This window comes from Carassius carassius, chromosome 5 (assembly GCF_963082965.1).
Source record: "Carassius carassius chromosome 5, fCarCar2.1, whole genome shotgun sequence".
In the NCBI taxonomy this organism is placed as follows: domain Eukaryota; kingdom Metazoa; phylum Chordata; class Actinopteri; order Cypriniformes; family Cyprinidae; genus Carassius; species Carassius carassius.
In genome coordinates this window covers 15197059-15215422 of record NC_081759.1, presented here as the reverse complement: position 1 = coordinate 15215422, position 18364 = coordinate 15197059, and the positions used below count along the sequence as shown (strand labels likewise).

Below are 18364 nucleotides of genomic sequence, written 5' to 3'. Positions count from 1 at the left end.
TACACCTGAACTTCCAATTTAGCCAACTGAACTCTACGCTGATGTATGCAGTCATTTATATTTCCCCACACTTTATGGACTTAATCTTTCATATGCAATTTTGTGTACACATTTCTTGGTCATGGATGATATTTCATATTTGTTTCTAGGATACTTTTTATCTCCTTTTCAGAAATCAGAATAAAAGCCATGAGCATTTATATGACTGAGCCAATTTTTGCTATGCAGAGCAAATTGAACTCAGGTTGAAAATTTTCATTTAAATTCATGACATTCTGTTGTAATTCTGTGTGTAGTGTGAAAAAGGCTTTGTCAAAATAAATGTAAATGCTTAAAATGGATAAAAAAAAACTTTGCTAATTTGCATGCATGTATTAAATAAATTTTTGGTATGTTTTGTGGTCTCATTGGTTGCATTTCAGATTACGGTAGATTACAGAAATAACCCTGACAGTTCTTCTGCCTCTGACGTAACGTTAAGAAAAAAAAAAAAAAACTTAAAAAGAGATTAAAAGGCAGTGTTCATTCATTGTGGATTGAACTGTGTAATCTCGCTCTTTTTTTCAGTGTGGTGTTGTTACTCAGTCAGAAGCAGTCTTTGGAGGAGTTGAGACAGACGGTCCAGATGCTGCGCTGTTCAGAGGCCAAACTAATGGCACAGAGAGAACTACTAGAACAGAAGATGCAAGAGAACGAGGGCAAAGAACCACCGCCTGTCGTCAATTATGAAGAGGATGCCCGCTCAGTCAACTCAATGGTAAGGCAGTTCTTAGAAAACTGCATCCTAAATCACACACTATCATTTTTTATAGAGTGCGGAAGATTACAATTTGTGTCCCCCAAATCATAGACTGTTAAAAAAAGTATGCCAAAGGTGACCAGATGCTGTACTATTTCTGATAGGTTTTTGACTTGACTCTGTGCTTGCTCATTTGAGCTCATATTAATCATATCCCTGAAGAGGAGTTTGGGACGATTCTCTATTGACTTTTCACTTGCAACTGTGGTCTTTAAATCTATATACCTATAATTTAAAGGGGTCATATCATTAGTTGCAATATAATGATTGGTAATCTTTTTGCTCCTGGCTTTCATAAAGTGCTGAGGACAAAAGTGGGCATTGCAAAAATGAGAAATATCAATCATCAAGCCCGATACTGTGCCTGTGTCTTTGTAGTCATTAAAATGTCCTGGTACTGAAACTGGTACCACATAGCATGTGTACAGTGTTTATTTACCATTTATCTGTGTATTTTATCAATTTTTTAATACTCTTTATGCTTGATGAATGGCCTGCTAAACGTAGTCACTGAAAAATACATTATATTTTAGGATAAAAGCAAAGACAAGGTATCGAAGTTTGACACCCTCAGACACTCCATCGCTGGAATCATCCGCTCGCCCAAGTCTGTACTGGGCTCTTCATCAGTAAGTCTCATAACCGAGTCTCCTGCTTTTTCTATCATCACCTCTGCATTTCTATCTGTCCTGTCATGTTCTCTACCTTGACCTCCTTGTGTTTTTTTCCTCTTCAGTTTTTTGATGTGATACCCACAAGTGAGAAACCGCTGGGCGAGCAAGAGTGGTATCACGGTGCCATTCCCAGGACAGAGGCCCAGGAGCTGCTGAAGCAGCAGGGAGACTTCCTGGTGCGCGAGAGCCACGGCAAACCTGGAGAATATGTGCTGTCTGTGTTCTCAGATGGACAGCGCAGACATTTCATCATTCAGTTTGCTGATGTGAGTACATGATCAGAAAGACTCAAAACAATGTCATTATTCATCCAAAGACTGAATATTTTTAGATTCAAAAATGAGTGAAGAAGGAATCATTATGTAACACATTTATACCATGGTCTGTCTAAATCCTCGATTCTGATTGGCTGGTATGCATTGAAACCGTTTAATGCACAGGTAGTTCCAAGTCAGTTTAATCACTGTTGTTGCTTTAATTGACGCACAAACACAAATCACTCGCACACAGAGATCAGTGATCATGCGGTGCACACAGAAACATTTAGGATTTAATTTTGTTTATTGTATATTATTTCATAAGCTCACTACTTAGTGTGTTTATTTTATTTGATTTTACAAGCTCACTATACTGTCTGATTTAACTAGCCTCTTCTTGTTTGCAGAATCAGTACAGATTTGAAGGCACTGGCTTCCCCACAATCCCACAGCTCATAGAGCATCATTACACAACTAAGCAAGTCATCACCAAGAAATCTGGGGTCGTGCTCCTGAACCCTGTCATAAAGGTGAAACATTGTTTCTCTTTTCATTTTATCAAGCTGTTCTGCTCTCAGTACAGTCATTTAATATGTCTTCACTTGTAAAGCTATAACTATATTTCCAATTTGCAGCCATAAAATTCCTTATTACAGAAATTGGGACAGTGCATTGCTCATTTTCCCTAACGTGTGCAGCTACATTGAACATTAGATTGATGTTGTGCAGTGCACTTCTCAAATCAACCTGTCTTGCTGATGTGTGTGTGTGTTGATTTCTGCTTGGCTACAGAAAAAGACTGTAATGGTTTAGAAAATATCAGTTTGAACTCCTTTCTTGATGGGGGTCTACACTGGCTGGATTCCCCCAGGAAGCGTGTGTCTATGTGTGCATCCGTCAGGTCGGATGATTACCTGCCGTGTTGTTCCTCTGATGGGTTTTTGATGATGGGGTAAAGCACCTCATCCCAGCATGTTGACTGAAATCATAATAGTGGTGATGTTTCTGCTGCAGCATGCAAAAAACACTATCAGACCCCGTGAATGCTGGGATGCATTTAGACTGTGTAAAACTGCACATTTAATTGACATAAAATCCCTAAATGTTTTTTGGTAACACTTTACTTAAAGCCTTTATGTAATGCATTATAAAAGGATATTCTAACATCCCTTTATAATGCATTACATAAAGTCTAATTAATCTAATTTAGAGGGTATAATACATTATAATTATTCATAATTTGACTTGACTTGACTTTAACTTTATTATAATTATAAGGTGCTATATAATTATGGGTTATTATACATTATACATGTTTTTGGGACATGATCATTTTAGCAGATTTGGAGTGAGAAACATTATAAAACTAAAAAAAAACAATATATAATAGCATAATAATCATAATGTTGTTATTATTCATGTTTGCAATAATTTTATTGCTAATAATATTTGACTTGACTTTGTTCCAAATAAGTGAACTCTTATGACAGCGATTTTATGTACAGTGTGAATCTAAAGAGAAGTGGGTTCATTTTTAAGTCACTCAAGATTCTTAAAAAAACAAAACAAACAAAAAGAAAACAAGTGTAAAGACCCTTAAAGAGTAACTGGTAGCAGAGAATAGACCAAATATGCTTTGGTTTGGAGGTATTTATGTTTAGTTTTTTTCCCTTGATATGTTGGCAGCAGTAGCAGCATGATAAATGTTTATTTTATAGTCAAGTCAAGTCACCTTTATTTATATAGCGCTTTAAACAAAATACATTGCGTCAAAGCAACTGAACAACATTCATTAGGAAAACAGTGTGTCAATAATGCAAAATGATAGTTAAAGGCAGTTCATCATTGAATTCAGTGATGTCATCTCTGTTCAGTTTAAATAGTGTCTGTGCATTTATTTGCAATCAAGTCAACGATATTGCTGTAGATGAAGTGACCCCAACTAAGCAAGCCAGAGGCGACAGCGGCAAGGAACCGAAACTCCATCGGTGACAGAATGGAGAAAAAAACCTTGGGAGAAACCAGGCTCAGTTGGGGGGCCAGTTCTCCTCTGACCAGACGAAACCAGTAGTTCAATTCCAGGCTGCAGCAAAGTCAGATTTTGCAGAAGAATCATCTGTTTCCTGTGGTCTTGTCCTGGTGGTCCTCTGAGACAAGGTCTTTACAGGGGATCTGTATCTGGGGCTCTAGTTGTCCTGGTTTCCGCTGTCTTTCAGGGCAATAGAGGTCCTTTCTAGGTGCTTATCCACCATCTGGTCTGGATACTTACTGGATCCGGGTGACTGCAGTGACCCTCTGATCTGGATACAGACTGGATCTGGTGGCTACGGTGACCTTGGAATAAGAGAGAAACAGACAAATATTAGCGTAGATGCCATTCTTCTAATGATGTATCAAGTACGTAGGGTGTTATGGGAAGTGTTTCCGGTTCCGGTTTACCTAATTAATGCAGCCTAAAAATCCTTTAACGGATTTGGATATTAAAAGCATATTAGTATGTTATGTGTAAGCCAGGTTAAAGAGATGGGTCTTTAATCTAGATTTAAACTGCAAGAGTGTGTCTGCCTCCCGAACAATGTTAGGTAGGTTATTCCAGAGTTTAGGTGCCAAATAGGAAAAGGATCTGCCGCCCGCAGTTGATTTTGATATTCTAGGTATTATCAAATTGCCTGAGTTTTGAGAACTTAGCGGACGTAGAGGATTATAATGTAAAATGCTAGAAACGTGGCTTTCTAAGGAAAGATTGCGATCAAATAGCACACCTAGGTTCCTAACTGATGACGAAGAATTGACAGAGCAACCATCAAGTCTTAGACAGTGCTCTAGGTTATTACAAGTGGAGTTTTTAGGTCCTATAATTAACACCTCTGTTTTTTCAGAATTTAGCAGTAAGAAATTACTCGTCATCCAGTTTTTTATATCGACAATGCATTCCATTAGTTTTTCAAATTGGTGTGTTTCACCGGGCCACAAAGAAATATAGAGCTGAGTATCATCAGCATAACAGTGAAAGCTAACACCATGTTTCCTGATGATATCTCCCAAGGGTAACATATAAAGCGTGAAGAGTAGCGGCCCTAGTACTGAGCCTTGAGGTACTCCATACTGCACTTGTAATCGATATGATACATCTTCATTCACTGCTACGAACTGATGGCGGTCATATAAGTACGATTTAAACCATGCTAATGCACTTCCACTGATGCCAACAAAGTGTTCAAGTCTATGCAAAAGAATGTTGTGGTCAATTGTGTCAAACGCAGCACTAAGATCCAATAAAACTAATAGAGAGATACACCCACGATCAGATGATAAGAGCAGATCATTTGTAACTCTAAGGAGAGCAGTCTCAGCACTATGATACGGTCTAAATCCTGACTGGAAATCCTCACATATACCATTTTTCTCTAAGAAGGAATATAATTGTGAGGATACCACCTTTTCTAGTATCTTGGACAGAAAAGGGAGATTCGAGATTGGTCTATAATTAACTAGTTCTTTGAGGTCAAGTTGTGGTTTTTTGATGAGAGGCTTAATAACAGCCAGTTTGAAGGTTTTGGGGACATATCCTAATGACAATGAGGAATTAATAATAGTCAGAAGAGGATCTATGACTTCTGGAAGCACCTCTTTTAGGAGCTTAGATGGTATAGGGTCTAACATACATGTTGTTGGTTTAGATGATTTAACAAGTTTATACAATTCTTCCTCTCCTATAGTAGAGAATGAGTGGAACTGTTCCTCAGGGGGTCTATAGTGCACTGTCTGATGTGATACTGTAGCTGACGGCTGAATGGTTGCAATTTTATCTCTAATAGTATCAATTTTAGAAGTAAAGTAGTTAATAAAGTCATTACTGCTGTGGTGTTGGGAAAAGTCAACACTTGTTGAGGCTTTATTTTTCGTTAATTTAGCCACTGTATTGAATAAATACCTGGGGTTATGTTTGTTTTCTTCTAAAAGAGAAGAAAAGTAATCGGATCTAGCAGTTTTTAATGCTTTTCTGTAGGATAGGTTACTTTCCCGCCAAGCAATACGAAATACCTCTAGTTTGGTTTTCCTTCAGCTGCGCTCCATTTTTCAGGCTGCTCTCTTTAGGGTGCGAGTATGCTCATTATACCATGGTGTCAAACTGTTTTCCTTAACCTTCCTTAAGCATAAAGGAGCAACTTTATTTAAAGTGCTAAAAAAGAGAGAGTCCATAGTTTCTGTTACATCATCAAGTTGTTCTGAGGTTTTGGATATGCTAAGGAATTTGGATACATCAGGAAGATAACTTAAAAAGCAGTCTTTTGTGGTAGAAGTGATGCTTCTACCATACTTGTAACAAGAAGTAGAATTTGCAATTTTGGCTATATGAAGTTTGCACAGAACTAAATAATGATCTGAGATATCATCACTTGGCTGAATAATTTCAACACTATCAACATCAATTCCATGTGACAGTATTAAATCTAGAGTATGATTTCGACAATGAGTAGGTCCTGAAACGTGTTGTCTAACACCAATAGAGTTCAGAATGTCTATAAATGCGGATCCCAATGCATCTTTTTCATTATCAACATGGATATTAAAATCACCAACTATTAAAACTTTATCTGCAGCCAGAACTAACTCGGATGTAAAATCACCAAACTCTTTAATAAAGTCTGTATGGTGCCCTGGTGGCCTGTATACAGTAGCCAGTACAAACATAACAGGGGATTTATCATTAACATTTGTTTCTCTGGATAATGTTATATGAAGCACCATTACTTCAAACGAGTTATACTTGAAGCCTGCCCTCTGAGAAATCCTGAAAACGTTGTTATAAATTGAAGCAACACCTCCACCTTTGCCTTTTAGATGCGGCTAATGTTTATAACAGTAATCTTGGGGGGTGGACTCATTTAAAATAATGTAATCATCAGGTTTTAGCCAGGTTTCTGTCAAACAGAGCACATCTATATTATGATCAGTGATCATATTATTTACAAAAAGTGTTTTCGTAGAAAGGGATCTGATATTCAATAAGCCAAGCTTTATCATTTGTTTATCCATATTGCATCTGTTTTTTATTTGTTGAACCTCAATTAAATTGTTAATCTTAACTTGGTTTGGACGTTTATTGTATTTTCTAGTTCGGGGAACAGACACAGTCTCTATAGTGTGATATCTAGGTGAAAAAGTCTCTATGTGCTGAGAATTAACCGACCTCTGTGACGGGAGGCAGCTAGCAGACGGTCGGTTTAGCCAGTCTGTCTGCTTCCTGATCTGGGCCCCAGTTAGTCAAGTATAAACACTAAGACTATTTGCCATATTTCTAGAGAGAAGAGTGGCGCCACCCCAGGAGGGATGAAGACCATCTCTTTTCAACAGGTCAGGTCTGCCCCAAAAGCTCGTCCAATTGTCTATGAAACCTATGTTATTTTGTGGGCACCACTTAGACATCCAGCCATTGAGTGATGACAATCTGCTATGCATCTCGTCACCACAGTAAGCAGGAATGGGGAGTCCAGAGCATATTACAGTGTCTGACATCGTGCTTGCAAGTTCACACACCTCTTTAATGTTATTTTTAGTGATCTCCGACTGGCGAAGTCGAACATCATTAGCGCCGGCATGAATAACAATCTTACTGTATTTATGCTTAGCATTAGCCAGCACTTTTTAAATTTGCCAAGATGTCAGGCGCTCTGGCTCCCGGTAAACATTTGACTATGGTGGCTGGTGTCTCTATATTCACGTTCCGTACAATAGAATAGCCAATAACTAGAGCACTTTCATCAGGTTTCTCAGAGGGCGCATCACTGAGTAGGGAGAACCTGTTTAATGTTTTAATCGGAACAGAAGAGTGGTGTTTTGACCCACGACTACGCTGCCTCACCGTCACCCAGTTGCCCTGCTGCAGGGGCTCTGTTGCCGGAACCGAACAATGTACAGGAATCTCTGAGCTAGACGCATCCAAAGCCATATCTAGAGCCCTAACATTCTTACTGTCCTCAATTAAAGTTTGGATGCATGTCTCTAATTCTGAAATCTTCTCTGTCAGCCTAACTATTTCCCTGCATTTATCACATGTGAATCCCTCATCAGCGACAGAGATAGATAAACTGTACATGTGGCAAGAGGTCCAAATAACAATAGCAGGAGAAGCCATTACTCACCGTGCTTGATGAAATATTCTTTCTGCGGTTGTTTGATGAACTTGTGAAAAAACCGAGCTACCATATAGCCATTAATATGTTCGTTTTGGTCAATTTGAGCAGCTTTAGTTGACAAAGTCTGAAATGACATCTTTAGAACTAATGTAAGCTGTGTCTAAAACTCTGAAAATACAGTTTTAAAGCAGATTCTGCTGCTTGTTTTGTTGTGCTCAGTTTTGGATAATATTGAGTGAAGTGCATTATTGTCCTGGTTAATGTCACTCATCTTCAAGATGTTTAGAATAATGACTCTTTAATTGATGCCATTATCAGTGTTGTATTAAATGTCTTTAGTGCTACTGTAAATGCACAGAGATTTTAGAAAGTGATTTTTTTTTATCCATATGTGTGTGTTTTACAACGAAAGAAAATCACAGAAAAATGCATGCATTTAGAAGTAATTGTTTTTATGGCTTTTAAGGAATATTCTGGAAAATCTTCCTGCTGCGCCGTTAGAAATAAAATGGACTTTGTACATATAGCCAACATCTTTTTTTTGTTTATTGCTGTTTATTGCTCATTATAGTGTCCCCTTTTTCAAATACAATTGTACATAACGTAAATAAAATAAAAGAGTTTTCACACACACACACACACACACAAAATGTCTGTCGAGATATTCCATAGATATTCCATAATGTCTCTGTCTAAGCGAGTGCTTTTGGAGAATGAGGTGATAATTGCATCATTATCATTCATCAGAGCAGCAGCACAGTGACTGACCCACAGGACACTCAGCGTCTCTCTTCTGTTTGTCTCTGCACGAGTCATTAGTTCATTAATGAACAAGTGTCAGAAAGATCATTTGCTCTTTTTGTTTGTTTGCTCAGGATAAGAAATGGATTCTCAATCATGAGGACGTCAATCTTGGAGAACTCCTTGGGAAAGTAAGTCCATATGCATTGTGCTTGTGTTTAGGAATGTTTAGACTACCTCCTTGTTTTTTTTTTTTTGTTTTTTTTTAAATAAATTAATAGTTTTATTCAGCAAGGATGCTTAAAATTAATCAAAAATGTTGAAAGTGACACTAAAGACATTTAAAATGTTACAAAAGGTCTCTATTTGAAATAAATGCTGTTCTTTTGGACATTATATTCATCAAAGAATCCTGAAAAAAATTACAATGAAAGAAGAATCACGTTTCAGCAAAAATATGAAGAAAATAAAACCTGTTATCAGCATGGATGCTAATTAGAAATGTTAATTCAGCAGCGGTTCTGAATTTTAAAATGTATTTAAATAGAAAACGGTTTTATTTGTTGTAATAATATTTCACAATAATTTTGTTTTGATAAAATAAATGCAGCCTCAGTGAGTTTAAGAGACTTAATTTAAAAACATAAAAGAAAATCTTGCCAACCCCAAACATTTCAACACTAGTGTATACTCTGAATAAATAGCATGAAAATAACTTATTATGGGTCATAATTTGCATGGTAAGAAAAAGTGACCAGTTTGTTTAAATATGACAAAAAACACAAAAATTTGTCATTTTTTGGACAATTAGCCATCTATCATGACCCATTGCTGTATGTCCAGAAAGCCATGTTAAGGTGTTTCTTTTTGGTGTTTTTATGTCAAATAATAAAATTTAGACACTTAAAAAATGCTTTTGGACACATTTTGTTTCAGGGAAATTTTGGTGAGGTTTTCAGAGGAACCCTGCGAGATAAAACCCTGGTGGCCGTGAAAACTTGTAAGGAAGATCTACCACAAGACCTCAAGATAAAGTTCCTCTCAGAAGCCAGGTGAACCCACATTCACCGCTTTATGCTTTACGTCACACTTGCTCTTTATCCATATCTCATACTCCAACATCAAGAAATAATGTTCGCTTCATTCATATTCTCCTAAAAATGAGTGATGAAATAATGTGGTCATGTCCATATTAAGTTATGCTTAACTCCACCTCTAGGATCCTGAAGCAGTACGATCACCCCAACATTGTGAAGTTAATAGGCGTCTGTACCCAACGGCAGCCCATTTACATAGTAATGGAGCTCGTACCAGGTCAGTAAACTGGATCTTTGCTTCAGCCATTAGCTGCTGAAACCCTTCCTCGTTAAAAGTGTCATCAATTAGTTGGGGATGTTGGTGTCTCTCTTGTAATTTATTGCATATCTGTAGCTAATTTATTTTGCCATTTTTCAACAGGCGGGGACTTTTTATCATTCTTAAGAAAGAAAAAAGAGGACCTCAAGACAAAGCAACTGGTAAAGTTTGCATTAGATGCTGCTGCTGGAATGGCATACCTGGAGCTGAAGAACTGTATACACAGGTGAGAAAAACTGAAATGTAACAGGCATAGAAGTGAAGCAGACATTTTAAACATGTCAGATTAAAATCAGAAGAAAAACAAAGGTAATATATAATTTGTATAAAAAAAAAAATTAGAGGGTGACACGGGAGTGGATTTTCAAAAATGTCCCGTCCCACTCCCGCAAAAAAAAATCCCATCCCGTCCCAATCCCACGAAAAAACTGGGGGAAAATCCCATCCCGTTTCAATCCGGGAAGAATGAGTCCCGTTCCTGCCCACTCCTGGGTTGTATTTTTTTTTTGGCCGGAATCTGTCAGTTAAAGTAAAAAAAACAACAACAACAAAAAAATACACTTCACTAAAATAAAAATTTTAAATATTTTTTTTGTTTTGTTATTTTAATGAACTGAAAGCCATCTTAATGTGCATTGCACACACATTACATTTCATGTAAATCATCCATGGTAACCCACACGTTTTTTTTTATTTATTTTTTTAATGTATTTTAAGTTCACATGTCCAGACGGCAGAAACTTTTATCTTGTTTGCTTTAATTATTTTACAGAAGCACATCATTTCATTGTTAATCTGAGTGCACACAAATAAACGTATACGGATTCAAAGGATTGATTACTTTTATCTGTATAACCAAAAATGACGGAGTATTTTAACAACAATTTCCCCTCCGCGCTCTGAGTATTTAATAATCACTCTGCTCCTCGCTCACTGATACCAGAAACATCGCTCCGCCTTCGCTCTGTGGCTAAAGTATTTCAGTATTTTTGTATTTCAATGTTATGTTCATAACGTAGCCTATATTCAAATAAAAAAATAAAGAAATAATATAACAGGAGAGTTTCAAAGCGCCTTACGCTATTGTGTGCAAGCTTTTTTTTCCTACTACATGCCAAACTAATAACATTGTCAGCATTAAAAGGTATAATTCCTGCTTTCTCCTGTGCAAATTTTTTTTGTGATGAAAATAACACTAGGCTACATTTTCATCAGTTATTTTATCTACAGATCGATGCATTTCTTACATATTTCTGCTCATTCAAAATCAGATACTGATGAAGTAGCACTGTAAGATTACTTCTTTAAAAATGCATTATTGTGAAAGCGATTACGTGTGAATGTGCTGAATCTGTTTAAATCATACTTTAACCCGAAAATATTCAGTTAAAGGAACAGACAAACTCTTTGAGAACTAGCCTTTAACTTCCCACTCGGTTACTGCCGTCATTATAACCTTCTGATCGGAGAGATCCAATTGTACTCGTGATGGAGCGGTGGTGGAGCGAGTGAGAACCATGACGCTCAGACTTTTAAAAATCTGCTCCTCGCTCCAAAATATTGGGCTGTGGGTGATTTTGTGTTGGTTTGAGGTTATATGAGATTGTGCTGTCTTTGTGATTTTAGTTCTTCATAGAAACATTTTACAAAAAATTATCTTAAAAGACACATAAAATTGTGAATAGGCTATTTAAACTTAAATTAATATTTGATGATATTTAAGAAGTATTTCTATTTCTATAACTGAAACAAGCCTCATTTTTTCTTGCTTCTTTCTGGTGGAGATTATTAAACTGTGAAATAGGCTTTGGTGCATTGTGCTGTTTGAGGCCAGAGTTGGCTGGCTGAATACATGTCGCTCAGAAATAAGCTCTGGTCGCTTACACTGCCACGGCTCCATCAGCACCCCGCTAAAATCCATTTACTATCAGACATGATCATGTTAGGGGGTGGCAGCGGTTTGAGCACCTTTTTGTCAGCTTATTCGCTCCCCCCCCACTGTCTTTCCCCATCTCATGTCAGCAAAGCAATTTTTGGGATGTGACAACCTAATATGCTTGTATGGCTGAGGATGTCTGCTCAGCATAAATGCCAGAGAGGCACAGCGCTGGTTGTAGACTAGAATCTTAAATCACTGGTTGGGGATGAAAGAGTTTGGATATACTGTAATCATCTTCCTTATATAAGAGAGAGACCTTAAGAATATGACGATCGACTTTTCTAGACTTAAAAAATAAATAAATAGATAAGGGACTGCTTTATTAAAGGGATACTCCATCCCCCAAATGAAAATGTTGTTAATAATAACTTACCCCTCATGTCGTTCTAAACCCATAAAAGCTTTGTTCGGTCTTCTGTGTCAGCCGTGCCACACAGATGTGCGGTTTTTGTTCAAATCAAAGCATAAATACACATAGGAAACGTGAATTGTGCTGCGGCTAACACAGAAGAGCGTAAGCTGTTTGTGCTGGAACGACATGGGGGTGAGTGATTAATGACAAAAGTTTCATTTTGGGGTGGAGTATCCCTTTTAGATTTGAATTCTGAACCTTATGATATGATTTTATTTTTTTTTTCTACCCAGTCCGCTGCATTTATTTAATCAAATATATGGAGAAAACTGATATTTTGAAATATTACTATTTAAAATAACTTTACTCCCCGCCAACAGTTACTAGTTAAACTCCTGTTTTCATTACATTTCCATTACACCCCAAAAACCTAGTAATTGCATAATTTTTGCAGCCTCTGAATCCATGAAAGTTACAGATGAATGAAGAGTACATTCTGCCCAAACCGTTGACAAGCCACAATATTTTAAACAACTTATGTTATTTAATAGAGCAGCAACAAAGTAAAATCCGCAACAGGGTTCAATCAGGTAGAACCAACCAAACATGTTGGGATTCGCAGTAGATAAAGTCTTAGTTCCTTCTACACAATTTACATGTGACAATGATGTTTGTCCCCCCATTCTCTCTACTAAATTAAAATAATGGCTGTATTTCCTTCTGCTGTATGATGTGGTCTTCTCCTTCTGCCGACAAATCTTACTTGCTGCATTGGTGATGTCACGTGCATACACGCACGACAACGATTAGGAAAACTGATAGAAATGACTGAATTTTTCAATCCAATCCAATTCAAGCCAGTTTGTGACTGTGTCATAAAAGTAAATAGAAACTAGACAGTATTTTGAATGGTAACTACCTGGTAACTAAAATTTAATTAATAATATTAAAGTAATATTTTTACTGTAATGTGTTACTAGTAACTTGTTACTGCCCAACACTGCTTATAACAAGCCTATAAATGAAACAAGCGTGAAACCATTGTGCACTATTGTAGATTAAAAAAAAAAGAAATGGCTGCATAACACTTTTATTTTCATCTCATAGTAGTTGTAGAACAGTAAGACATGAGAACACTTGTATATTTTTGACAGCAGAAGGCAGATGATGTCTGTATTGGCTGTTGCGGATCTCATTGGGCACATTTACCAGAATGCGGGTGTTCATAATTGTAATCACAGGATAATTGTTGATCTAGACCCCTTGCTTCAGCCCCTCACAATCATTTTGCTGGCAGAAGTTTACTTTTCTCACCTTCTGATTTGAAACCAGTTTAGACCAATTTTCCCATAGATGATTTTGTTGGCAGGTGTGAATTGTCCAATCACAGTCATGATTGTGAGCCGAGAGTGCATGTGTTGCAATGTTTATGAGGTGGTATGACTGTTTTCCTTGAAATCTTGCAGAGATCTGGCTGCTCGCAACTGCCTTGTGGGAGAGAACAATGTGCTGAAGATCAGTGATTTTGGGATGTCCCGCCAGGAGGACAATGGCATCTACTCTTCATCAGGACTGAAACAGATCCCAATCAAGTGGACTGCACCGGAAGCACTGAACTATGGTAAAGCACTGACGGTGTCTGTGCTGCTCTTAGATCAGTGTTTCTCAACCTCTTTTCCTGCCGCAGTACTGTTTTCATAAGTAAAAAAATCACATGAAACAACACTAAGCACTTAAAAGACAGAAAGAGGGAAAGTTCCCCCAAAATAATTGAACAATGTGTCATCATGGTTGATATTTTGGCTTTATAGTATATGATCAGACACTTGCACTTTACATTTTCTGAAAAGCATGCTTAAATGGAGTTGACAAAGTTTTTGACAAGCTATTGACGGGGTGTGTTTTGTCAGTCATTAGAACAGCCGCAGATTAATCACATTACATTCTCATCAAATCACAGGGTATAAAGTTTGTTGTAGCTACATGGGCACTCGGTTTTTCTTCTTTTTTAATAGATTTGTCCAAAATATTATGATATACAGTAAAAGATCAACTGCTATTCACAGGATATTAAAAAAGGTAAACAACTACAACTAGATGGAAAATGCCAAGACTCCAATGCCAACACTCTTCAAACACAAAAAATTGTATTTTTTTAAGTAAAGAAAATAAGTACACGTTGTACTTATTCAAACCAATGGATCCAATGGCATTACAAGCTTCAGTCACAAGCTCTTTTGAATGCTTTTTATTGGTTAAATATTTGTAGAACCCACAAACAAACATAACAATGACCAATAGCTCTGATTTAAATGAACAAAAGAGAGAGAATGTTTTTGATCTTTAATCTTCAATGGGGACCAGAAACTGTTGGCTACCCACGTTCTTCAGAAACTCACTGAATGGATGATCCGATCAGAGCGAGTCTTCATGTCCGACTCGACATGTGCCAAGAACCAGGAGATCATGGGAGCTTGAGAATGTATGAGACTGATGGCATTAAAAGTGGGCTACTACTGCTGATTATTAAATTGATTGTTGTCATATTTAGATCATTATTACTCTCATTGAATGTGGATAGTGTTAAAATAACACCAACAGTTTCAAATGATAGAAAACTAGTAACACACTTTGGCCCATATTGTGTTTTTTTTGGTACATTTATACTATTTGTCACCATACAATTTACACACATTTTCTATTTTCTTATTTTTGGTGGTGTATTTAGTTTTTTTTTTTTTTTTTGTACACTTAAATGATCAGTGACCTGGAAGCTCTTTTTACTTTTAACACTTAAGTGCATTCAAAAGAAGTATTTTTGTGCTTGGATCCAGACTGCCATTTGACATGTTGTTTAAATCCCAGGGAGATACAGCTCCGAGAGTGATGTGTGGAGTTATGGGATCCTCCTGTGGGAAACCTTCAGTCTAGGAGTGTGTCCTTACCCGGGAATGACCAACCAGCAGGCTCGAGAACAGGTCGAAAAAGGTAAATGATCCAGAGCCAGATTGATGTAAAGTTTGAATGAATTAATTGAATGATTTCATTTCATTTTATTTTATTTTAATATTTTGTTCTGTTTAGCTTTTTTTTTAAATATTTAATTAAATTATATAAAAATGTACTGTTTTTATTTCTGTAATAACTGGATACTATTTCACATTTGCTTTCTTTTAAAGTAGGTACTGCACAGAACGTACAACACAGCGTGCAGTACCTTAGCACTTTTGTGCTGCAATCTCTGTTAGCCTTTTAATAATCATGTCAACATCTATCCACTGTCAGTTATTGATTTATAATCAACCCTGACAGAACGTTTGTTTGTGTGGAATGCAGGTTACAGAATGTCCTGCCCGCAGAAGTGTCCAGACGAGGTGTACAGGATCATGCAGAGATGCTGGGAGTACAAGCCTGAGAATCGACCCAAATTTGTCGATATTCAGAAAGAACTGGCCTCTGTCAAGAAAAAATAGCCTTTAATGAGGAAATGGCTGGAAGGCCAAACTCAAACTTCACATCCAGGTGATCCCTAATCTGCAGAGAGAAACACAACGAATGTTTCGCCCTCCAAATGACATGCAATTACTGTGTGAACTGCCTATGCACCAGCTGTTTTGAGCCATTAGCATGGAGAGAGGTCTCAGCTTTGCTCTGATGTTAAAATTATGCAGATTTCCCCCGTTTTTTGGTAACTGAGCAACAGTTAAGCTACGACAGACAGCACATAAGATGTATTAGGTGTATTCAGTATGCCACTGAGTATTCCTCACCAGTGAAAAGGGGGGGTTGTTTGCCCCAAAATGAAATTGTCATCATTTGCTCACCTTTGTTGTTCCAAACCTGCAGAACTTTACTTTTCTTCTCTGCAACACAAAAACACATTTTGAAAAGCGTTTTTGGTCCAATCAGGGAAGGTTCGTTGGGTCTCATGTTGTTTTTTTTTTATACTTGATTCACATTCTTCAAAATATCTTGTGTTCCCAGGGGAAAGAAAAAGTCATGCTGGTTTGGAAGGACGTGGATAGATAAATGATGACAATGCTCATTTTTGGGGAGCTATCCCTTTACAATATGCAAATGAATGTGTGTAGATGGACTGTTTGTCCATCCAATAACAATATTGCTTTTTCTTTTTTTATAAGTCCTAAAACCTAATGGTTTGGGGAGTTTTATAGTCAAGACTTTTTTTTATGCCATTTTTATGTTACTGGAGTAATAGGACCCTTTGTGGGAAAAATAAAAAATACAGGTGTTTGTCATTCACACAAAATAACCACATCCTTGAGACGTTCACTGAGTGACATTCCAGCGTTTCAGCACTCGTCAAGCAATGAGACCAAATGCATAGATTTACCTAAGTGTCATTTATAACAACAGCAATAGTCTACTACAGTCAGGTGGCATTCTGACTTTCAGACTGCTTGCATGGACACTGCATCAATCCACAGTTTACAAGCTCTTGAAACACTTCAATCTTACACCTCTTCATGGTAATATCATTCAAAGTTGAAAGTCATAGTTCAGAATTTAAGAAATAAAAATCTGTCATAATTTGCTCACCCCCATGCTTTTCCGATTGCTTTAAGATTTTAGTTTCTTCTGTAGAACACAAAAGAAGAAATTTACTATAATGTTCATGCTGCTCTTTTCAATACTGTAAAAGAAAATGGTTACTGGAGACTTGCGCTTCAGAAAGCACCAGAAAATATCATAAAAGTGGTCTATACGACTTTTGCAGTATATTTCAAATCTCACGCTCCACTGTAGCTCTGTTCTCGTTGGTGGTTTGTACATATTTAGATACGTAATGTGAAGGTACCGACAATACTTTTAATGACGCCGAAATCCCATTCATTGTCACAAGCGAATATGATGCATCAAATGAAATTTTTTTTGTTGAATAGCAACTTCAGTTTGATTTAATTCGGTCACACAGAGCGAACAAGTCGAATAGACTGATTTTCTGATACTTTTCTGGTACTTTTTGTAGCTTAACAGTTCTAGTAACTTTCAATGTATGGAAAAGAGCAGATTGCCTTCAAAACATCAGTTAGAAACAAAGAAATTCATACTAATTTTGACAGAATTCTAATTTTTCAGTGAACTATCTCTTTACATTTACAATTAGGGCTGGGCGATATATCGAATATTAGCGATACTATCGGAATAATTTTGACGACGATGTACTATTTGAATATATCGGGAATATCGAATATTTCAAATTCAAGCATACTTTCCCAAAAGAACGCGCCGAATGTCCAAAAAAGGAACCTGTAACTGCTGACTGCTCTACGCCCCTCTACTACGAGAGCTTTAATGATAGCGGTTGCCAGATAACAAGAGTTTAAATCTCCCAATCAGAGCTCCACTGTTACAAGGATACATTTTCTTCCAGGTGTTTGCTTATTTTAAGCAATCTGGCAACCACGCGCACGTGCTCACTCCTCATTGCGAAAGGGTAATCTGAATTACCGCCGATAATCTGAAAACACTAACAAGCTGGAATTGAGCGATCTAATGAAAGCGTCGTTCAGCCGGTCTGTGTTCTGTCGTGAGATCTCAACTGTATTGTTTGCACTTACTCGACCGCTGATGTTTGAATAGAGAAACATAGGCTATGGCCATGTGGAATTACTATTGGGGAATTTCACTGATATGTTTACCAGTTTCCATAATATAGACAGAGAAAATGCAAAAGTCTTTGGTATTCATTTATATATATTTATATATAAGAAATAGCTATGTGCTTCAGCAACTAGCTCCCCATATAAGAGGGTTTTAGTGTCATTAAGAACATAGTTTCATGCCACAGAGCTTCTCTTAAAACCACAGACAGTTGACAGACTTGTGTTCTTAGCTTAAAAACTTGTTAAAAAATTAAAATAAAATATCCCAGTTGCATAGTTTAAATTGTGAATTGCATGCACTAAAAAGTTGACAGAATGCACTTTCTGTAACTGTTACTTAATTTGCACTGCTTCAGTTACATATAGGCCTACATGTATTCATTAATAAAAAGCAGTAAGTGATCTCTTGGTCTAGATTTTTTAACTGCTTAAATTAGCCGTTTAATCTAAATGTTTTTTTTTTATGGGCAAAAGAAAAT

The 18364-nt window shown here is 37.0% G+C and overlaps 1 protein-coding gene across 4 annotated transcripts in view; it reads left to right on the top strand.

Moving 5' to 3' along the window:
* Nucleotides 1-16817, top strand: part of LOC132140843 (tyrosine-protein kinase Fer-like) — a 42319-nt gene extending 25502 nt beyond the window's left edge. For all 4 annotated transcript variants that reach the window (XM_059549861.1, XM_059549863.1, XM_059549860.1 and 1 more), the window contains 11 exons: nt 568-757; nt 1333-1428; nt 1536-1739; nt 2138-2260; nt 8746-8802; nt 9548-9663; nt 9831-9925; nt 10070-10193; nt 13725-13879; nt 15124-15246; nt 15595-16817. In XM_059549861.1, coding sequence (XP_059405844.1) covers nt 568-757; nt 1333-1428; nt 1536-1739; nt 2138-2260; nt 8746-8802; nt 9548-9663; nt 9831-9925; nt 10070-10193; nt 13725-13879; nt 15124-15246; nt 15595-15731 — 1420 coding nt within the window. In that variant the 3' untranslated portion in view covers nt 15732-16817. The remainder of the gene's footprint in view (nt 1-567; nt 758-1332; nt 1429-1535; nt 1740-2137; nt 2261-8745; nt 8803-9547; nt 9664-9830; nt 9926-10069; nt 10194-13724; nt 13880-15123; nt 15247-15594) is intronic.
* The last annotated feature ends 1547 nt before the right edge of the window (nt 16818-18364 follow it).